Raw genomic sequence first — 20,286 nt, forward strand, 5'->3', positions numbered from 1 at the left:
AGATGTATCGATACACTCTTTTAAAAAATGCCTCATAAAATTTCCGTACAATATATTAAGTTAAAAAATATAGAAGATTTGATTAGCACCATCAATAATGATATAAGAAGAATATTACATCATAAATTTACTTTATTACATATATTTTTTTTTTTTCATTCATCAAGCTCTAAGGGCTTAAAATACTTACCATCTATTAGGTAAGTCCCAATACTTAAACGGATTGCCCATACATCCTTAGGCTTTCTTGACACAATTCTGCAAATTATAACAAATCACATATTAAATTATGTACCTTAATCTAGTGTTATCTTGCAACATAAAAATTGTAGATTTCTTTCTCATATTTCCATATCAAAATAGCAAAAACTCAGCGTGCTTTCCAACATTGTTTTCTCTTACTTTCCAAACAATCATCTTTCAAGTCCAATTTTTGATACAAATATTTTTAAATTCATGCTTTGAAAATGTTGTATATCAATACTAGCATGTCATATTGATGATGTGCCTAGTTACTTTTAATTTATTAGGTATATTGAAAAGAGACAGGGATGAGAGGGATACTAGTGTGGCTCTCCACTATGTACACTAAGAGAGCTCCTACCCTACTTTAGGATTGTTTGCCAAAATCCTACTTATAGTCGCCCACTAGGTGAAAATTATATTATATACTCACTTTATTTTATTTGTTTTAATTTTTACTTCTACTTTTCATATTTTTTTTAAATATACCCACTTTTATAAATGATGTCCCCACTAGACCTCTTAAATTAATGTAAATTATATACGGAAATTTGATTTTTTATGCTTACATTTAGTTAAAAAAAAAATTCATAAACTCGTAATAACTAATATTTGTAGGATATGACAACTTTATGATATCCCTAAAATACTCTCTATTTTCATCACCCAATTTACACAATCAAACCCCCCTCATCGGACCCCACATCGGACACAATCGGACCATCGGACCCCCCATCGGACCTACGTCTCCTACCTCGCAAACTCACAGTTTCCTTCGACCCCATCGGACCTACATCGGACCTACATCGGATCCTATCAAACCTTGCCCAAATCACAGATATGAGATTCTAAAAACTAAAAAACGGAACGCAAACTCACCTTTGACATTGTGTTTAATTCGGTTGGGAGTGCGTCGTGGGTATCGTGGGTCGGTGGTGGTGTGCCGTGGGCCGGTGGGGGAGCGTCGTGGGTCGGTGGGGATGTTGAAGGGGTTCGATGGATCCGATTTTGTGGGTCTGTGGAGTGGTTCGCGTGGTTGGCTTGGGATGTTCAAGGGATATCGAGCGAGAGAGAGAGAGGGGAGAGCACAGAGGTTAGAGAGAGAAGTGAGGTTTGAAAAATGAGAGGGGTATTTTTAGGTTTAATATAAATTTGACCTATTTTTATAATTTTGAAATGTATAAGTTTAGGGAATTAATTTCCCTTATTAGTATGCATAAATAATCAAACTTCCCATTATATATTAGACTTAAATATAGAGTAAGGGTATATTGAGGAATCTACTCAAAAAAAAAAATGAGTATATTTGAATAAAAAAATAATATAAAGATATTTTTGATTAATGGATAAAAAAAATGTAATTTTCACTTATCCCCTTATAATTTGATAGGTTACTTGAGCCCCATCCATAGACACTCAAAGATTCATATTTAAAACTCTCAAAGAAATCACCTTTACAATGATTCGAATCCTTGACCTCTATAATGCTAGGCGATTTGGTGGGTGGTATGATCACTCTAATAAGTTACAACTAATTGGTAACCAAACTTTTCAAAAATACCAATATGAGTGTTCTTTTTGACAAGTACCAATCAAACTTTTAATGATAACTATGTAAAGTAACTTAATTATCTCTTGCAGATAACTTTGATTAATAATAATCATAACAATAGTAACTAGGATTAGAATATATGTAACTAACTAACCTTCCAACATCACCAGGGTTGATTAAGCCATGGTTGATTCTAAGGCATGGAACTGAGGCAGCTGTTTTAACGGTCTTAGGAGCCTCAATGACCACAATTGGAGATCCTATCCCCAATTTTTTCGAATGCCCAATTTTCTTGGGATCACTAATCTCATCTTTTGAAGAAGAAGAAGAAAATTCAGATTTTATTATTATGGTATTATGGTTATTACTATTAGGTGAAGAAATGTAAAAGTAGTTGTTGAATTTGAATAAGTTATTAGGGGTTGAAGTTGTTTTTGAGAAAGGAGAGAGCTTCGTAACTATTGAAAATGAAGATGTTGCCATATTCATATTTTTGTGGCTCTCTCAACTCTCCTCACTCAAACTTATGTTATCCTTTCTATCTATCTCTCTCTTCCTCCCTCTCTATATATAATTTACAATCATTTTATAATACTAGAACACTTCTCATATAATGACAAATTATCAAATTTTATTGGTTTTATTTAATTAAAAACATTAAATTATCAACTATTAATATATTTTTTTTTCATTAATTTTTTAACTAGAAATATTTTGCTAATATTGAAAATTGTATCCAGGGTATTTTTTTTTTTTAATTGAGGACTAGTAGTGTTTACTGCCTAACACCTTTCAAAGGTGGCGTCTTGCGATTAGTTAGCGATATTTACTAAAAATTATTTTATTAAATTATATGGGATTTGAAATTTAATTGCACCAATAGCAATATGACAACAAAAAAGGTATTGGACACCACTGATACTTTTTAACATTTTTTTATACTAATATTAAATAATTTATAGTGTAAGGGAATATGCCCACTTTATATATAATGAACTGTGTTCAAGGTATTTGAAAAAAGGGGTTATTTCACAAATACATAAAAATAACAAAAAATTTATAAAAATACGGTTGCATGGAATTTTAATTATTTTTATGATTTTATTTGCAAAAAATATGGTATTTTATGTATTTTGATGTTGTATTTTTGTTAATTTGTTGTTGTTATTTCACAAATACACAAAAACAACAAAAAAAAATTATAAAAATACGGTTGCACGGAATTTTAATCATGTTTATGATTTTATTTACAAAAAAAAAAAACCGATCTTTTTATGTATTTTTATTAATTTGTTGTTGATTTTTGTTGTTGTTTTAATGTTGTTCGAATGTTATTTTCTTGTTACTTTATGTAATTTTCTTATTGTTTTTATAAAATACCATAAAAATGTTAAAAAAAAAATCTTTAAACGTAAAAATATAAAATTTTACAAAAAATAATATTTTATGTAACTATCCCTTTAATAAATTTAATGGCTAATTAAGATTTTTACTTCCTGAACTTTGACATGTACCAAATCATGCCCCTTTAACTTTTCAAGTCGCTAAAAATTTCCCCCGAACTATTAAAATTGTTAGATTTAAGGACTTATGTCAAATTTCATACAATTTTGCTAACGTGACAATTGTCCATGTACTAAATCATGCCCCCGAACTTTAATATCTACTAAGTCATGACCCATGAACTTTAACATGTACTAAATTATGCCTCTTAAATTTTCATCCACGTAAGACTTTCTTTAATAAAATTAGACAAAAATTTAAATCTAACAATTTTAATAGTTTGAAAAAAAAAAATTAACGGCTTGAAAAGTTCAGGAGTCATGAGTTAATACATGTCCAGAGTTCAAGGGACAAAAATCCAAATTAGCTAAATTTAATTAGTGCATAACCTTCAATTTGGTGTGGCGTTAATCGTTTCCAACTAAAGACCTAACTAACAACGTGTCATTAGCCAAAACTATTTTTATTTTATCAATTTTTTTTAATAAAATACATTAAAAATTTGAATCATTTAAAAAATAAAATAAAATTTTTATAAGAAGAAACATAAAATATAAAATTTACTAAATAAAAACACATTTAAAATTTGGATTCTTGCTTAAAGGAAGATCTTATCATAATAACTGCACCAAACTCTCTAACACTGTTTTGAGATATGGATTAATGCAAACTCTCACTAAATAAATAAATAACAACATAAAAACTCAAAATTTTAAGTTTGTAAATTGCATAAACTCAATTTTTTTAGCAACATAAATACTTAATATCTGTACAATTGTATTTTCATCAGTAGGGACTCAATTTTAAATTTATTAAAAAAAAAATTGAAAAGAACTAATAGTACATGTTTTTATCCAAACCCAATGATCTAACATTTGAGCCCATATATGCCTTGTTTAAGACAATATTACATTTGTCCTATATCGATGAAACTGAAAGAAAATTAAAGTTTTACAAACATTAAATACTCATTCTACATTAAAAATTATCGAATTTATGTTAGTTACAAACTCAAAATTTTAAGTATTTATACCGCTATTTGTCCAATGAGATCCCTCACCACATTTTACAAGACTACTACGTTAAGAGCTTGTCGATGATGTTGTCATCCATAATTTTGGGCTACTGTACAAAATCTTTTAAACTATAATATCTTTAACATTCTACAGCTTTCTTTCTTCCTACACCAGAAGGTATAAGCATAGAAATGTATGATTTGGTACACACCATGATAACTTGTATTATAATATCTTTAACTATAATGTATACAGTACAATACACTTTGATACAGCATTGAAGATAAAGATATACGAATTAGAATTCACACAACTCTACTTCCAACCTGCAAAAAACACATAATGGTGGAAGTAGTCTAACAGTTCTTTGAATGAAAAATCCAAATTTTGGCATTCTCAACATGGTTAGATACAATACAAGCCAAGCCAAGAGAGGAACACAGGTGATGGTAGAAACCATGCAAATTTATACTTTTAATTTTAAATGTCCTAGCTGAAAAGAGCTCTGATAACCTAACTCCCATGTTAGGTAGTTTTGTTTGAGTAAACTAGTTTCATGTCCATGTATATTCCGATATAAAATTGAGCTCGGTGCAGCCAGTAATTACAAAAACATTTACAACCTATACAAAAATTGGCATGTGGGGGGTAGCCATAAATCGTTCGATTTTTCTATTGGGGAAGAGGAAAAATAAACTCTTAACATTCAGCTGCGGCTGCGGCTGTGGAAACAAGTACTTATTTTACCTCTTGGAGTATGAGAGGTATGGATCTTGAGTAATAGTCAAAACATCTGGCCTATCTGCTTGGTTATATGTTAGACAGCGGCGTATCATTTCCTGCAAACATAATTATGAAGAACAATAAATATGTAACCGAAAGGAAGAAGAAACAATCGTCAAGGCAATCCTAAGTAGAACGAATAAGATAATAAAACCAAAAGCTTTTAATCCCACCAAAAATTGTGCAGACCAGACTACAAACATTTGGTACATTTTCGTTTGCTGTTTTCTATAATATTTACAGGCATTGTGATTTTAAAAGAAATTAATGCTATTTGTGACCTGCTCCATTAACCCATGTCAATGCAGAAATGGTCAAACACCTAATTCATTATTTATCTGTCTTTTTCTTATTTTTACTAAACAGAGAGAGTTGACAAAATAATGTTCCATGCAAAATATATATACATATATATATATATATTTATATATAACTCACCTTTGCCTCATTTGATACAGAAGGTCTAGAAGGGAAATCAACTTTCCGAGCTTTGATAATTGTGTCTTCACGTAGTATACGTTCTTGAGACTGATCATGCCCAAAAGGACGCCTTCCAAAAAGCATTTGGTAAAACAAAATACCAGCTGACCATACATCAACCTGCTTGAAGAGAGCTAATCAGAAAGAGTTGGTAACCAAAAAAAAAATGGAAGAAACTTGTTTATTCGTCCTAAATAGCCCATTTCTAATTGAGGAAACCTCCACAACCGTTTTTGGACTTGCATGTCCAGGTCCAGACAGAAGTTTCATTTGTTTTTCTTTTCTTTCCTTTTTTAGTTTTAATAAAATAAAATCCTAAGGGTGTTTTTTTTTTGTGCTCTCCTAATAATGTACATTGTCATCCCAAAGAGAACCCAATTCCAGCAATTTCTGACCTTTGATGATATGAGAGGTGTCTTGTGAAGTTCAAAGCATTCAGGAGGTAAATACCTGCAAGTGAAATTGTATGTCCTTTAGCCAAGCCAAATAGTTCGTGTGTACGGTATTAAGAAGAAAGGCAATTATAAACCGTGAATTAAAACCGAAAATCAAAGTTACTGTACACAAAGGCAAAACATAGTAGTGACAGATGATTATTCTGACAGTCTTATAACTAACCAGTATGTTCCAGCTCCCTGGGACGTAAGTTCCATTCCCTGGGATCCAACATCATCCTCCACAATCTTGCTAAGACCAAAATCAGTCACTTTTGCAACACCAAGTTCGTCAAATAAAACATTTCCAGGCTTCAAATCATAATGGATGATCTTCTGTGTTCTTTTGTTCAAGTATACAAGGCCTTGAAATATCTGAACAATAATAATTCGAGCTTCCCTTTCCGGCAGCACAGGTGTTGCTTTAAGTACCGCATCAAGATCTTTCCCTGATGAGTAAAATATAATAACGATGAGCAATGTTTCAAAGAAACAAAGCCTTTATATTCCAACTTTCATAAGAATAAGTACATAGCTAATAAGAATGAGAACAAAAAGAATCCAACAAATGCATACCACTACAGTACTCTAAGACAGTGCAGAATGTGTTCTGGTCAATCTCAAAAATGTCCCAGAGCCGGACAATGTGACGATGCACCAAAGTCTTGTGAATATTGTATTCCCGAATCGCGTGCCGTATGTAGCTCTGCTTCTTATCTTCGCTCCACTGAGCATTCAAACCATGAAGCTTACACGCAACATATCTATGCTCTACCAAATCATAAGCCTGCTGGAAATTTCTTACTTCAAACACTGCAAAAAGGTGCTTCTTTACAATTGCCAATACAGGCAAGGAACCATTCTAGAATTTTGTTTTGTAAATTGAATCATCTTTTAAAATGTGATAAAATAATTTGTATTGATACAGACATTATATCTTTCACAAAGTTCTGACCTTGTAAACCTCACTGAATCCTCCTTTCCCGAGAAGATTTAACAAGGCAAATCTGTGGTTTAGAACCTGAAAATTGTTGAATCGAGAACCATCTTCATCCCGTATACGCTTCATTTCACGTATAAGCCTTCCTTTTTCTAGCTCATATCGATCCCTCTCCCGCAGAATAGTTTCTTCCTCCTAGAAGAAAGCAACAACTTGATGAAAAGACATACACAATATTTATCATACTTACAATAAAACTAAAATAACAAAATAGGGAAATAACCAATGCACCCATATTAGGTATAGTGAACTAACACGTTTGATACTGGTTAGACGGGCCTTGTAGATTTCATCCTGGATGAGAATATCTTCTTCTTGAGTTGCTGTTTCTGAATCAGCCACGTCTCCTTTATCTACGAGAGTAAAAGAGGACTTTTCAGTATTTAAAAATGTTGATAAAAACAATGACAAACTAAACTATGAAGTGAAAATTGACTCTTGCAACATTATAATTGGAATGATACATAAGAATGGCTACAATCAAGGAAAGACATTTGTTGATTAGATAGTCAGCAGCACTGAAATCAAGCATATGGAAGGTTGACATTACTGCCCAACCATAATAGTGACCAGAGTAGAACAGGGATTATGCTGGATCCAGTAAAGCAAGGCAGGCACAAAATGAACAGGGGAAAGAGCAGGTTCATTTGTAATTACAAAAAATTGTTGGGGAATTCCCAAAAGATATGGTGGGGTTAACAGTGATTGGATTATTTATTCAACACAAACTCTTTACCCCGTTTTCCTAATACTGAGACCATGACATGGTTGATGTCCTCTTCCCACACCGCTCTTCCCCCACTGGCTGCTGCCGCCATCATTGTCCTCTTCCACTAATTGTTCTTCTCCGTCTCCTCTCACCTCTCTCATGACCCTTTCTCTCCACCTTTATTCCCCTCTCTTTTACCCTATCTCTCACATTGTGCATTTTCAGGGGGGAAAAAATCCTGGGCTGTAAGAGAGAAATATTATGGATTTGTCATGTATGAATTTGGGTAGGTTATCTGGGGAGGGTGGAAGGAGTCAACATTCGATTCTTGACTATTGTGTTGGAATGTGAAAAGAGATGAATAAGCTTCAGATTTTATTCTCTTATTATTATTAAATTGCAGAGAGTGCACAGAATCAAGGTAAAGATAATGCTTGACTTTCCCAAGGGGAAAGCAAGGTGAAGAGGAGAACACCAGGGAAGCTCTTCCTGTTTTGGCTCCCACTGAAATCGGCATCCCAGTCGTTATCTATATTTGTTAATCATATGCATTCAACTCACTATCTCCAAATTGTGAGTGCTTAGCTGCCTAGTACCAAAGAAGGCTGACATTTTTTTCTCACAAATCTTTTATGCTTCAGAAGTTTTATTACAGCTAAATGTTATTTTTGTTATTATATTGCCTTTAAACCAGGATAATAATTTTCATTAAAATCTAATTTAATCAAACTTCAGCTAGGAAATAAATAGTTGTAATTTTTTTATTTCCTTAAAATTCAATTAAGCTTTTACAAGTTTCGAAGTTTTTTGTTATTTTTCAATTAGTCCAATCTTGTCCAGTACCAAACATAGGATTGATTTTCCAAGTTTCAGTTTACCAAGCAGAAAGTTGGATACAATCTAACTCTATCATTTCTAATCCAGTCAAGATCCAATCTTAATAGACACACATCTTCTTTGTGAACATGAAAGGCGGATTATTTACAACCTAATAAAGGGTATTACTCAAAGTACTTTCAGTAGACTCTAAAAATAATAATCTAACATCCTGTAATAACAACCAATACAATAGCTTAAAGTGCAAAAGTAGTAATTTCAAACAAAACAACAGCGGAGCTTAAACTTTCATAATAAACATAGATGAAACATACCAGACTGTCTTTTCTTTAGAAACTTCCGTTGCCGCTCGACAGCTTCTTTTGTTTCTAGCAATTGTCTCTACAATAATTGCATAACCGTGTTAGTATCAAAACCAAATAAAATTCAATTTAATTTTTTAAAATAAAACTCACATATGCACTATGACACAGTTACACAATGAACAAATTGAAGGGCAGATATGCACTATCACATGTGTAGAGAATGGAAAACACTACTATAGACATCTGGTTATAAAGTGGCTTAGTTTTGTACTGTATTTTTATTTTCCCTGATCTGAACTAAAATATTTATTTTGACCACGGTTTTCCTCCGCCACAAGTGACTATCAATACATAACGGGGGAGGTCAATCTAAAACAATGGCCTCTTTCTTTTTTTCAAAAAAAAAAATGAACAGCATATGAGACAAGTTTGTTTGTTCTAATAATGATGTGTAACAAAAAAAGAAGATGATGAAGAAGCATACAAATCCAAATAGAGGAATACAGAAGCAAGAACACACAAAAAATTGTTCAAACTACAAGCATATATATAGCTTGAGATGTGTAGCATAGAACTAAAGTTTTCTGCTGTGGAAATATAGTGACTTAAAGAGAACGTGACCATTAAAATTCATTTTCTTCATACGCAAGTTCTTATTACGTATTCACAATAAAATATATTACTCATATCAGCAAAGAATTTATTTTGTAAGAAACAACAATTGTATTAGAGAAGGGAAAAGTTTTCAAAAGATAATAAGGGATCATCTAGGATTACAATCCTATGTGTCAATCTCTAAGCATATCAGAGAAAAGGAAATACATTGAAATCGTTGGTGCAAAAATCCAAACAGCGACCCGAAATTTAATTCTTTTCCTAGTCACTATCTGCACCTAGGGATGGAAACGGAGCAATTATTCTTAGCCCGGTTACCCATTTATGCCCCACATCTCCGTCTAATATCTAGCAGATTTGGGGTAGTGAAATACTCATCTTTTATGGGGAACCCATCGGGGTATCCATTAAGGCAAGATGGATAAAAAATGTGACGATTTAAAATAAATGAAAAAAAAAATTAATATAAAGGATATTAGACAGCGATGAGGACATAAATGGGTAGCGGGGGTTGCATTCCTTGCACCCTCCCCATTTCCATCCCTATTTGCAACCCAAATTCAGTAGGCACTCTTCGATAGTGTAAACTGATAATAAATATATAAATAATGTGAAATAAATTTAATAATTCAACAGATAAAATATCAAGTATGAAGTCAGTCAGCACATACAAGATGAGCGTTGAGATCCTTTAAAGCTTGGCCGTCTTCCCATGTCTCAGATATGATAGTTCCAGCTCTACGAAGAGATACAAAAAACAGAAACAAACACAACAAAAAACAAAGAATGAGATTAAAACGTGATCTTAGAAATATCTTGAAAAGCACTTTTACTAAAAATAATTTTAATTAAAAAAAATGTTTTCATATTAGCTGTCCATGAATAGAGTAATATGTGCTTGTTTACACTGTGCAAGAAGAAATTCATACCTAATAAAATGTAATATTTACCAAGGAGATAGGAAACATCCTATTAATAAAATAAAAAGGCTATCCTAAGCAAGACCTCCAAAAGCATTCAGAGAAACTTTAAGGTTTGACTTCCCCAGAATTATTCTTTTCCCTAAAATCTACTCTCAATGTTTTGCTCTAAATTTTTTTGGCGACACTAAGAACTTAATGCAGTCTTAATACATCTGACATTTAAAACTCTTATTTTGAAAAACCAAAAGAATAAACGGTAATCAAACCAAGAATAGCAACAACACCCAAATCTTCAGTCCTAACACATTAAGAAAGATAATCCACGTACTTTTACACTCAAAAAAATCCGTACCTAACCAAGATCGCCCATAAACTAAACACTGTATCTGTATTTTGAATTTTCTATGTTATTTGATTAAATTGCTTCTAATGCTTTTGTATCGGTAATCTTAAAAACAAAAAAAAGAAAGAAAGAAAAATTCAAACTACCTCCATTTTTATTGTTCTCCAACCAAGAATAGCAACTACACATTTTCATTGTTCTCGTCAAACACAAACCCAAATCTCCTAAAACTTTAGGAAAGATTTATCCACATGCTTTTACACTCCGAAAAATTCATACCTAACCAAGATATCCCATAAACTAAGACTATATCTGTATTTTGGATTTTCTACGTTATTTGATTTAATTGTTTCTAATGCTCTTGTACTAGCTCCATTTTATTCTTTTTTCTTCCAATAAAAGCTCTGATTCTTCATCTCGGTTACACTTTTAACGCATAAATCCTTCAAAAGCACCATACAAAGGTAACAATCCTAACATTGATACCTGTAAGTACTAAGTGTAGACAAACTCGCTAAATTTCTAATCTAAACCCATAATGCAATCCCAGAACCCAAAAAGACAGCAAAGTAAAACAGGAAACACCATCACTCATAAATTAAAAACCCAAAGACCCCAATGGATATAAAATTCTGCAAAATTAAAAGTATTAACCCATTTCCAAAAAAAAAAATCAAATTACCTGATGACACCAACGTTACCAAGTCTTAAAGAGTCTTGTCGTACTTTCATTCTAGCTTCCTGTCTCTCTGCTTTTGAAACAGATATCAGTAAGTCAGAAATCACTTTTGTCCTCTGCACAAGAAGAAACAGGAAATCTAGTTACTTTTACAAATGTGAGATAAAATCGTTAGACAACGCAATTATCAACATCTCTGCGTTCTATATATCATTAGACAATGTAAAAGACAATAGTAAACACAAGATTTTCAAAAGCACACCTTAGGGTTCACTTGTTGTTCTTTGTCTTTGAGATCCTTCAATTCCTGCACCATTCAAGGTAGCAAAGAAAGTTCAAAAGAAAAGGCCAACAGATCTATATATCAAACTCAGAGACACAGATCGATATATCAAACTCAGAGACACAGATCTATATATCAAACTCAGAGACTCTAACTTAACATACATTTTCCCTCTGTAATGTAATGTGTGCTAGGTAAATTACCTTTTCTAACTGTTGACACATATCATTAAATTCAGATGCTTCTTGGCGAAATTTATGAAGATCCTCTTCCAGGGTTGCAACTTTGGCCCGCAAGGACGTAACTTCTTCCTAATTAGTTGACAAAAAAAGATTCACAACTATAAGTAATCAAATATTGATAGCACCTGAATCAAAAGAATAAAGTTGATTGGATATCATGTTTTAGCTATAAAATAAAAGAATAAATAAATAAAAGCAGAGAAAGGGACTGATTGCACTGCAATTTTGAGTTTCAATGCAACAAATTCATTCTCCTCCAGCAAATTGAAAATGAATCCAAAAGAACCAGAAAGTACACCTCTAATGGAGAACGGCTGTCGTTGCGGAAATTCTCCTTGGACCTACTGTCCTGCATGAATAATTAAATTGGTAAAGGATGGTCAGCTACTCAACGCAACAAAATGTTAGAATTGGATACACAGATGGAAATTTTGTTTGTACATACAAAGATAGTTAGAACAGCTCCACAAACTTTTCATATTTTCATAGTTAGATCATATTTCGTTTGTTTTACATTTTAACCTTATTTGTTTTCACAAACTTTTCTTCTTTGGAAAGGTTACAGAAGCCATTCAAATTCTTTTAACATCCTTATAGTAGGAACCCACCTTCAGGTGTAGTTCAAATGACAAAGCTAGATATACGTTTGATATTTTTGTTGAATATCTTCAAAAACTTTTTCATTAGAGAATCCAGTCTAGATAAAAGAGGTTGGTCTTGTTAACATTACATTATAATGTTTTTTCTTGCTAATCTTTCTATTGTTCTTTGATTGTTTTTTTTAAAGTGAAACAAATAAAGAGAAATTACACAGAAAGTGATGGGACAGGGATAATAACTGATACCAACAATGAGTTCAAAGAAACAAAAACTTGCATTATGAAAACAACCACACCTTATTATATGAGTTCTCAAGCTGACCATTTGAAGGTGTAATTGTTGAAGGATTTATTTGTGATCTTGTCTGATCATTATTTCTTGAGCCACGCCCACGACCTGAAACAGAATGCCCCCTACCACGACCCTGTTTTTTCCTATTTACATCAACATTTACTTTGGTTTCTACAGTTTCCGCATTCAATTGTCTTCCGTCGGCCACAACCTGCAATTTGTTTGTTGCAACATTTAGTTGATAATCTGCCCTCTAAGAAAGTAGGGGCAAGAATATTTATATTGATAGCACAAAGAAAGTTTTGGTGATGGACCTCAAACATTTATGGTCAAATCAGAAAGATGTTAATCAAGTCAAGCAATCACATTTAAAAAGGTATTCTATTAAAGAAAAAAACGAAAGCGGGAAAACTTAATCCAAGAAGCATACAGTTGTCAACAAATTAGTCATCTAGTTTTGTTTTATGTTATAATTTAAAAGAAATCAAGGATTCACCTCAACACGTTCAAATGCAGTTGTGCTTTCATCTTCTTCAAGTTTCCGACGCTTTTGAGTGTTGGCTTGTATTAAAAACTCCCCTCCCGTCTGGCATAAGATAAAAAAACCAAGATACATTAACACCATATTCTGACAACGATAAGCAATGCCAACTAAAAATAAGGCAGACACACAATTAATGTATATAGAATAATCAAAATTAAAATATGTATAAGATGATCTCATGTCATCTTCTGTACTTGAAAAGGATAAGTTACCATCTTTCATAAATGTTTCTCCCTCTGGTACATTTTCTTTTCCTCTCAAAAAGAAAAACATTATTTCCTATAATAAATTGAACTTCCAATGAGGATGAATAAACGAATGATTATAAAACATTCTCATAAATCATTCTATTATCCTTACAACTCTACTAGAATCTGCTTTCAAAGCCAGCTAATGATGTCAATACCTTATCCTCTGTTCTCTAATTCATTTTTTAATCCTAATCAATAAAGGTGTTTGTCTCTTATTCATTAAAGAAAGAAAGACATGCACAATGAAAACTGCCAAACATATATTTCAGTTCAACAATAAAAAATAAACTAGAATGTGCTTGTCAGCTAAAAGGGGAAAAAATTCAGTCTCCTAATAAATTCTCTCCAACTTGACCTCTAACCCGATATACAAATAAATGGAAGTACAAAGAAAACACAAAAGATGTCAGCTTTATATTAGTTTTATACATTCAATGAAATTTTTAGTGAGCATAGATAAAGTGGCATACTGTTATAATCGAAACCAATCTTCTACAATAATTTCAGAGATACAGATCAGATTGCAATAATAAATCATCACCATCTTCTCCACACATGATGCATTAAGTTATGCATTACTATTAGTCCTCCTGGCTAATAATCACCTAAGCAATTAAACTTACTAGGAATACCAGCATGCGATTAAAATCAAAGGGTTCGAGAAATGAGGACTCAGGATCTATCCATCAAATCAAAAATAGTAAAAATGTAAAGCTATTCTCTTATTTAAATTTTAATACATCTCAGAAATCAAAGATAGTAAATTTTTCTCACTGGAGCTACAATTGGGTGTCTTGAAACTCAAGTTAATAGTCAATCTCACATGAAATCAAATCCAGATTCCATCAAAGTCTTGCGAGGCCTTACCATTGGACCTAGCTCTGGGATCTAACTTTTCTAGCTTTTGGATTAACCAAAGCTAGATTGCTACCACTATGAATCTTCTCATTATCAGATTAAATCCACATTCTAAATCTTAAATTCAATTCAAGGAACTTAGGAACCCCTTGAAAATCCTCTATCATTTTATACCCACATAATCCCAACTCAAAATAATTGAATCATTTCACTGAATTAAGATGTAACAAAATGCAAGGAGAAAGTAATCCTAGATAAATATATGCACGCATATAAACATATATATGTAGATGAAACAATCTCAATAAGCACTCATCATTCATCATAACAAACCAACACATCAATGAAATCACAGGCTTACATCATCGTCAGAGTCACTGGAAGTAGAGGGTTCTGGCAATTCGTCAGTAACAAATTTCATGGCAGAGGACATAGATGACCAAGTTTGCTGCTGTTGCGCAGGCGCTGAAGGGACTACGGTGGCAGTAGCGGGAACAGGAGCAGAGGCCGATGAGGCCTTGCCGACCATGCGAGCTTCGAGCTTGGCAATCTTGGTAGGCAAGGATTGGTCAGACTGATTAGATGAGTTGGAAGAGAAATGTAAGAGCATATCATCCGACATTGCTTAAACCTTCCAATGCAGAAGAAGCAAGAACAGTAACCGTCAGATGATCATTTGGTTTTCTCTGTCTTTTTTTTTAAAAAAAAATGAAAGTAGAAAATAAACGATGGGCTCCAACGGAATCAGATTTCAGTTTGAGTCAGCCCTCGAGAAAATATTTAATTTTCTAGGCATCCAAACAGTGCGGTAATTTTTGGTAGATTCAAAAAAAAAAAATGAATTAGGGTTTTCAAGTCTGTATTAAGGAGGGAAGAACTGAAATCTCACCTTTTTCTTTTTCTTTTTTTATTCAATATTTATTCTACTCTCTTCTTTAATATTTATTATTGATTAAGTGGTTGGTAGAAAGTCATCCAATTCAATTATAATCGACTAATCTAATCTCAACTCATCTAATAGAATTGGTATCCAATCTTAATTGGATTTGATTAATGTAAATTTTAAAAATTCAATCGGATTAGATCGGGTTGTTGGATCGGACATCCGATCCCATAAATAACAAAACCGATCCAATTATCCTCCAATGATCATCCAATTATATTTATATATTTTTAAAATAAATTTATAATTTTATATATTTTATTTAAAAATATATATATTAATTGATTTAATATATATTTTTCTTAAGAATATTTAATATACATTTAAGATATGAGATTAAAGAAAAAAAAACTTTAGATTTAAAATATTAATCCTCATCTTCCTAAACCTAATAAAATTGTCAATATTTATTGAATAAATTTTATTTTTTTAGCAGTTTTATTATGAGATTATGAGAATTAGGTTGGATTACACTAATGTTTATTATATATGTTGGATTATTAAGTTTTAAATTATATTTTTTATATATTTATATATATTTTTCTTTTTAATGAAATTAACTTAAATGGTAGCTAAAATAGATTGGATGGATCCCATCCAATTAAAAATCAGTCAATGCATCTAATGGTTGGAACCGATCCAATATCTATTTGATCGGATTGGATCGGATGCCTCAATTCGATTGGATTGGATCGGATGACAAAATTCAATATCCAATAAATAATTAGACTGGATCGGTTGGGTCCAAATCTGTTGGATGTGATCCAATGAATACCTTTATTTTACTCTAACAGTATTGATATTAGGCACTAGTAATATTTAACACTTTCTAGACGTATCGTGTTGTGATTGTCTAACAATATTTTATAAAAATTATTAAATTAAAATATATAAAATCTCATATTTAATTAGACTAATAGCAATATTGAGACGTAAAAAGATGCTATGCACCACTACTGTTCATTTCCATTTCTTAACAGTAATAGTGAGTTTTATTAAAAATAAATTAAAAAACCAAAACTATTTGCCACAAGAATTAATTTCTTTTTATATAGATTTAATCACACCGAACATATTCTATATATAAAAAAAAAAAAAATCACACCAAACATGATATTTTTTAGTTACCATTTATCTGATTATTTCCATAATAACTTGTTCTTTCTATCCTTAAAAAAAATACTTGTTCTTTTTAAATTTCTATTACAAACAACAAACAATTTAAGAAGTGTGAAGAAAAAAAAATACCAATAAAACTACCCTTATTTAATTGTGAGAATTTTTTTTCTTTATTGGTGAATTAATTTTGAGAACTTAATTATAAAGAAACCAAAATTTTAAGAGCAGTAAGTCAAAAAAAAAAATAAAGTTTAAGGATTTTATCCAAATTTGGGGATCTTTTGTCAAAAAAAAAAATATTTAGGGACCAACTTATCAAAACATTATGGCTAAAGTCCTCAATCTCCACAATCATTTTGGTCAACACTCCTTCCATTAATCTGGCTCTATTATGTGTCGGATGGCTCCTACATGGTGCCAAGTCAACTTTGTTATATCCTATAAAACCCTCTACGTCGAATTTGGGTATAAGATTACCAAACTAAAACTAATTAATGAAAAAATTAACAAATGGGAAAAGACAACTAAATAAAAAAATTCACGTGTTATAATTAATCCAAAACTAAAATTATTATGGGAGTAAAATTAAAAGGAAAATGAAAAGGAAAGTAATTTACATTAAGATAGATAAATAAAAGAAAAAGACCATAAACACACCATTCAAACCAATGAAAGGAAAAAGGATACTCATTCTGAGAAAGTGAAAAGTAAAAGGCAATTTTGGTCAAAAAGGAGATCGATTATCGATGGTGGCAATGTAATACCTCAGACGATCTATTGGTGATCCCCCACCTGATTATGGTAAGTTTCTCTGGTTCATAATTATTTCTAGGGTTTTTCGTTTTGGGTAAACTTATTTCTAGGGTTTCTGTGTTGGGTTTCTTGTTTGTAGAGGGTTAGTAGGATTTTTGAGTGAAAAAAATATTGGTTTTATAGTTGGATTTTTGTTAGAGATTCGAGGAACGATTTAGTTGGAATGGTAAATGTGATCTTAACTCTGCTTTGAATATTGATTAAAGTGTTCAAAAAATCAGTTGTAAAAGAATCTTTCTGCTTGTTTGTCTTCGTCAGTGGGGTACATATGCACATGCTACTTTTGTTTTTTGTTTTTGTCTTTTTGATGGAGTCTAAATGTTTGGGTTTTTGCCCAACTGCTCCAATAATTTGTGGTTTTGCCTAGATTAGATCAGAGCCTTTACTGTTCTTTCATTTTTTCCATTGCAGTGGTAAGGTTGATCAGTTCACAATGAAGTTATTCCACGTGGGTACATGGTTTACCCATTTTGGAAACAGAAGGTATGAATGTGGGGTGTATAATTTGTTTGACAATTTCATTTTTTCCATTGCAGTGGTAAGGTTGATCAGTTCACAATGAAGTTATTCCACGTGGGTACATGGTTTACCCATTTTGGAAACAGAAGGTATGAATGTGGGGTGTATAATTTGTTTGACAATTGCAAGGTTGAATCTCTCTCAGGGGAGAACTGGAATACAAATTTCTATTTGGCTTTCTGTTCAAGCCTTAAGGGAAGCACTTGAATTTTGGATTTGAGAAGTAAAAATTAGGCCTGCACATGGGTTGGGTTGGGCGGTTTTTGGGCGGTTTGGCGATTTTTTTATTTGGCGGTTTTTTAAAATCACAACCCATACCCGCCCAATAAAAGTTTGGGTTAGGCGGTTTTTTAGGGGGCGGTTTTATGCGGTTTTTTGGGCGGTTTGGGTTGCTTAAAAATCAAAACTTCCAAAGTATATTGTCACAAGAAAAAAAAAATAACTAAAAATTTATACCTGTTAATAACAATGCATAAAAGTCCTTAAAAAATTCATATCAATCTTTATAAACTCCATAACAAGGCATAATAATAATCCATGAAAATTTCGTAACAATTCTTATAAAGTCCATACTCCATGGTACTATTCCATAACAATCTATAAAAGGTCCTTAAAAAGTCCATACAAGTTCACAACAATCCAAAATAAAAGTCCATAATTTAAGTCCATAACACAATCTAAGTTCATAATAACTCATAAAGTCTCCATAATTAAAACAAAAGTGACTTCAAAAGTTGGCTCCAAATGAAATGCAACTCTGCAAAATAATAAAAAATTTTAATTACCATATAAATAACAACTTGATATTGATTAAATTACAATACATAATTATAATAACCAACCTTAATCTCTAATGAAACCATTTCAAACTTGCAACAACGCTATATATCATTTATTAAATTATTTTAAAACTTTAAATTCTTTATTTTGTGAAGTTTTTAATACGATATTTGATATGAATTTTTAGAGTTGCTATACTAAAAGTAAAAAATTATACTCTAATTTAATGTAGATTTTATACTAAATTAATATAACCAATAGGATAGTCTGATAAATAATCTCTGATCGATCATTAAAAAAAAGAAATTGCTAACAAGAGCCAAGTAAAAATAACAGCGGTTAAAAAAATTAATTACTTGTGGTATTATTGAAAATAGAGTGTTGTCTAGATCAAATAACTAGGTTTCTTCCTCCAACAAAGACAGAGTGTTGTCAAGAAGAAGAAAAAAATCTTCAAAAAGCATCCAATTTTAAAGGATTTATTATTATTATTATTGTTATTATTATTATTTACAACAATTTAAAGGATTCATTCTTTTATTTTTATTTTTTACAACAATTTTAAAGGATTTACAAACTCACTAAAATTGGGGATGGCAAACCCATCTACTAATCTTTCGTTCAAGGCAAGCCACTATACCTCAAATCCATATAATAATCACTCTGGCTCCTCTTAACATGCTTTTAATGAAATTCATCTTCAATTGATATGCATATTCTATGTTGACTTTAAAAATATAGTTCATATTATGAAGCGCAACACAACAAACTATCAAATTATAGAAGACCAACCCATTTTAACCAACCAATCCATATGCTGAACCCACCTAATCTTCATGCATTTACATTTTCTTATTGCCTGATAGTGTCCCCCATTAATCACAAATTAATGGGGTTCGCAATAGTAATAACAATAACAATAATAATAGCCATTTCACTATCATTATTTTTGCTTAAGATTTGTTTTCTCCTCCCTAATCCATGTGTGAACATCAGTATTAAATTAAAAAAAATAAGGGAAATAACAGTGTTTCACAAAATCCCTAAATCTCAGAAAGTAAGAGATAAAATGTATACTTGAGGAAGTGAGGAGATCGGCTGGGTGGGTGAACGTCCCGGGCTGGAAGTGGCGGCGGCGACTGTCGAAGGTCCGGCGAAGAAGGGGGTGGGCGACGACGAGCTTTGAAGAAGGGGGAGGGGGACGTTGGCGGAGCGGCTGTGAAGAAGGTCGACTGAGGAAGTGTTTTAGGTTTTTTTTGTTTTAGTTTCTTTTAGGCAGGTATAAATATAAATTAATTTTTTTTTAAAAAAAATAATAATAATAATAATATATTACGGGTACGGGTTGAACCCGCCCGTTTTTGGGCTAACCCGTACCCGCCCGCCAAACAGCGGGTTAAAATTCAACCCAATCCAATTTTTGCGGGTTTTTAATGGGCGGTTTCCATACGGGCGGATTCTAATGGGTTAGGCGGTTCCCACGGTTTAGCGGTTTTTATGTTCAGGCCTAGTAAAAATTATGTAGAAGCTTCAATTTACTTGGTCTTACTAGATCCACTACTTCCAATTGAGTGGAGAAAAGATGTGGATATTATCAAACATGTTCCTAAGCCTCCTCAAA

General features: G+C 32.0%; 2 protein-coding genes across 3 annotated transcripts; both read right to left on the bottom strand.

The window, feature by feature from the left end:
* Positions 1–32: 32 nt before the first annotated feature.
* On the bottom strand, positions 33–2,363 carry LOC115720677 (protein CHLORORESPIRATORY REDUCTION 42, chloroplastic). The gene is made up of 2 exons (XM_030649845.2): positions 1,950–2,363; positions 33–258 (listed from the first exon to the last, which is right to left on the bottom strand). Exons 1-2 carry the CDS (start codon positions 2,282–2,284, stop codon positions 156–158), a joined length of 438 nt encoding a protein of 145 aa, XP_030505705.2. The 5' UTR covers positions 2,285–2,363; the 3' UTR covers positions 33–155.
* Positions 2,364–4,654: 2,291 nt separating this feature from the next.
* Positions 4,655–15,402, bottom strand: LOC115719755 (serine/threonine-protein kinase TOUSLED). 2 transcript variants are annotated; one of them, XM_030648937.2, is made up of 16 exons: positions 14,853–15,402; positions 13,335–13,424; positions 12,843–13,049; positions 12,246–12,296; positions 11,909–12,016; positions 11,685–11,729; positions 11,426–11,538; positions 10,149–10,215; positions 8,872–8,938; positions 7,267–7,364; positions 6,967–7,146; positions 6,588–6,798; positions 6,196–6,460; positions 5,973–6,027; positions 5,536–5,697; positions 4,655–5,153 (listed from the first exon to the last, which is right to left on the bottom strand). In XM_030648937.2, exons 1-16 carry the CDS (start codon positions 15,111–15,113, stop codon positions 5,058–5,060), a joined length of 2,076 nt encoding a protein of 691 aa, XP_030504797.1. In that variant the 5' UTR covers positions 15,114–15,402; the 3' UTR covers positions 4,655–5,057. The 2 variants fall into 2 exon arrangements, with proteins under 2 accessions (XP_030504797.1, XP_030504796.1); XM_030648936.2 differs by having other exon boundaries at positions 6,588–6,801; positions 14,853–15,399.
* Between the last annotated feature and the right edge of the window lie 4,884 nt (positions 15,403–20,286).

This window comes from Cannabis sativa, chromosome 2 (assembly GCF_029168945.1).
Source record: "Cannabis sativa cultivar Pink pepper isolate KNU-18-1 chromosome 2, ASM2916894v1, whole genome shotgun sequence".
NCBI classification, from domain to species: Eukaryota; Viridiplantae; Streptophyta; class Magnoliopsida; order Rosales; family Cannabaceae; genus Cannabis; species Cannabis sativa.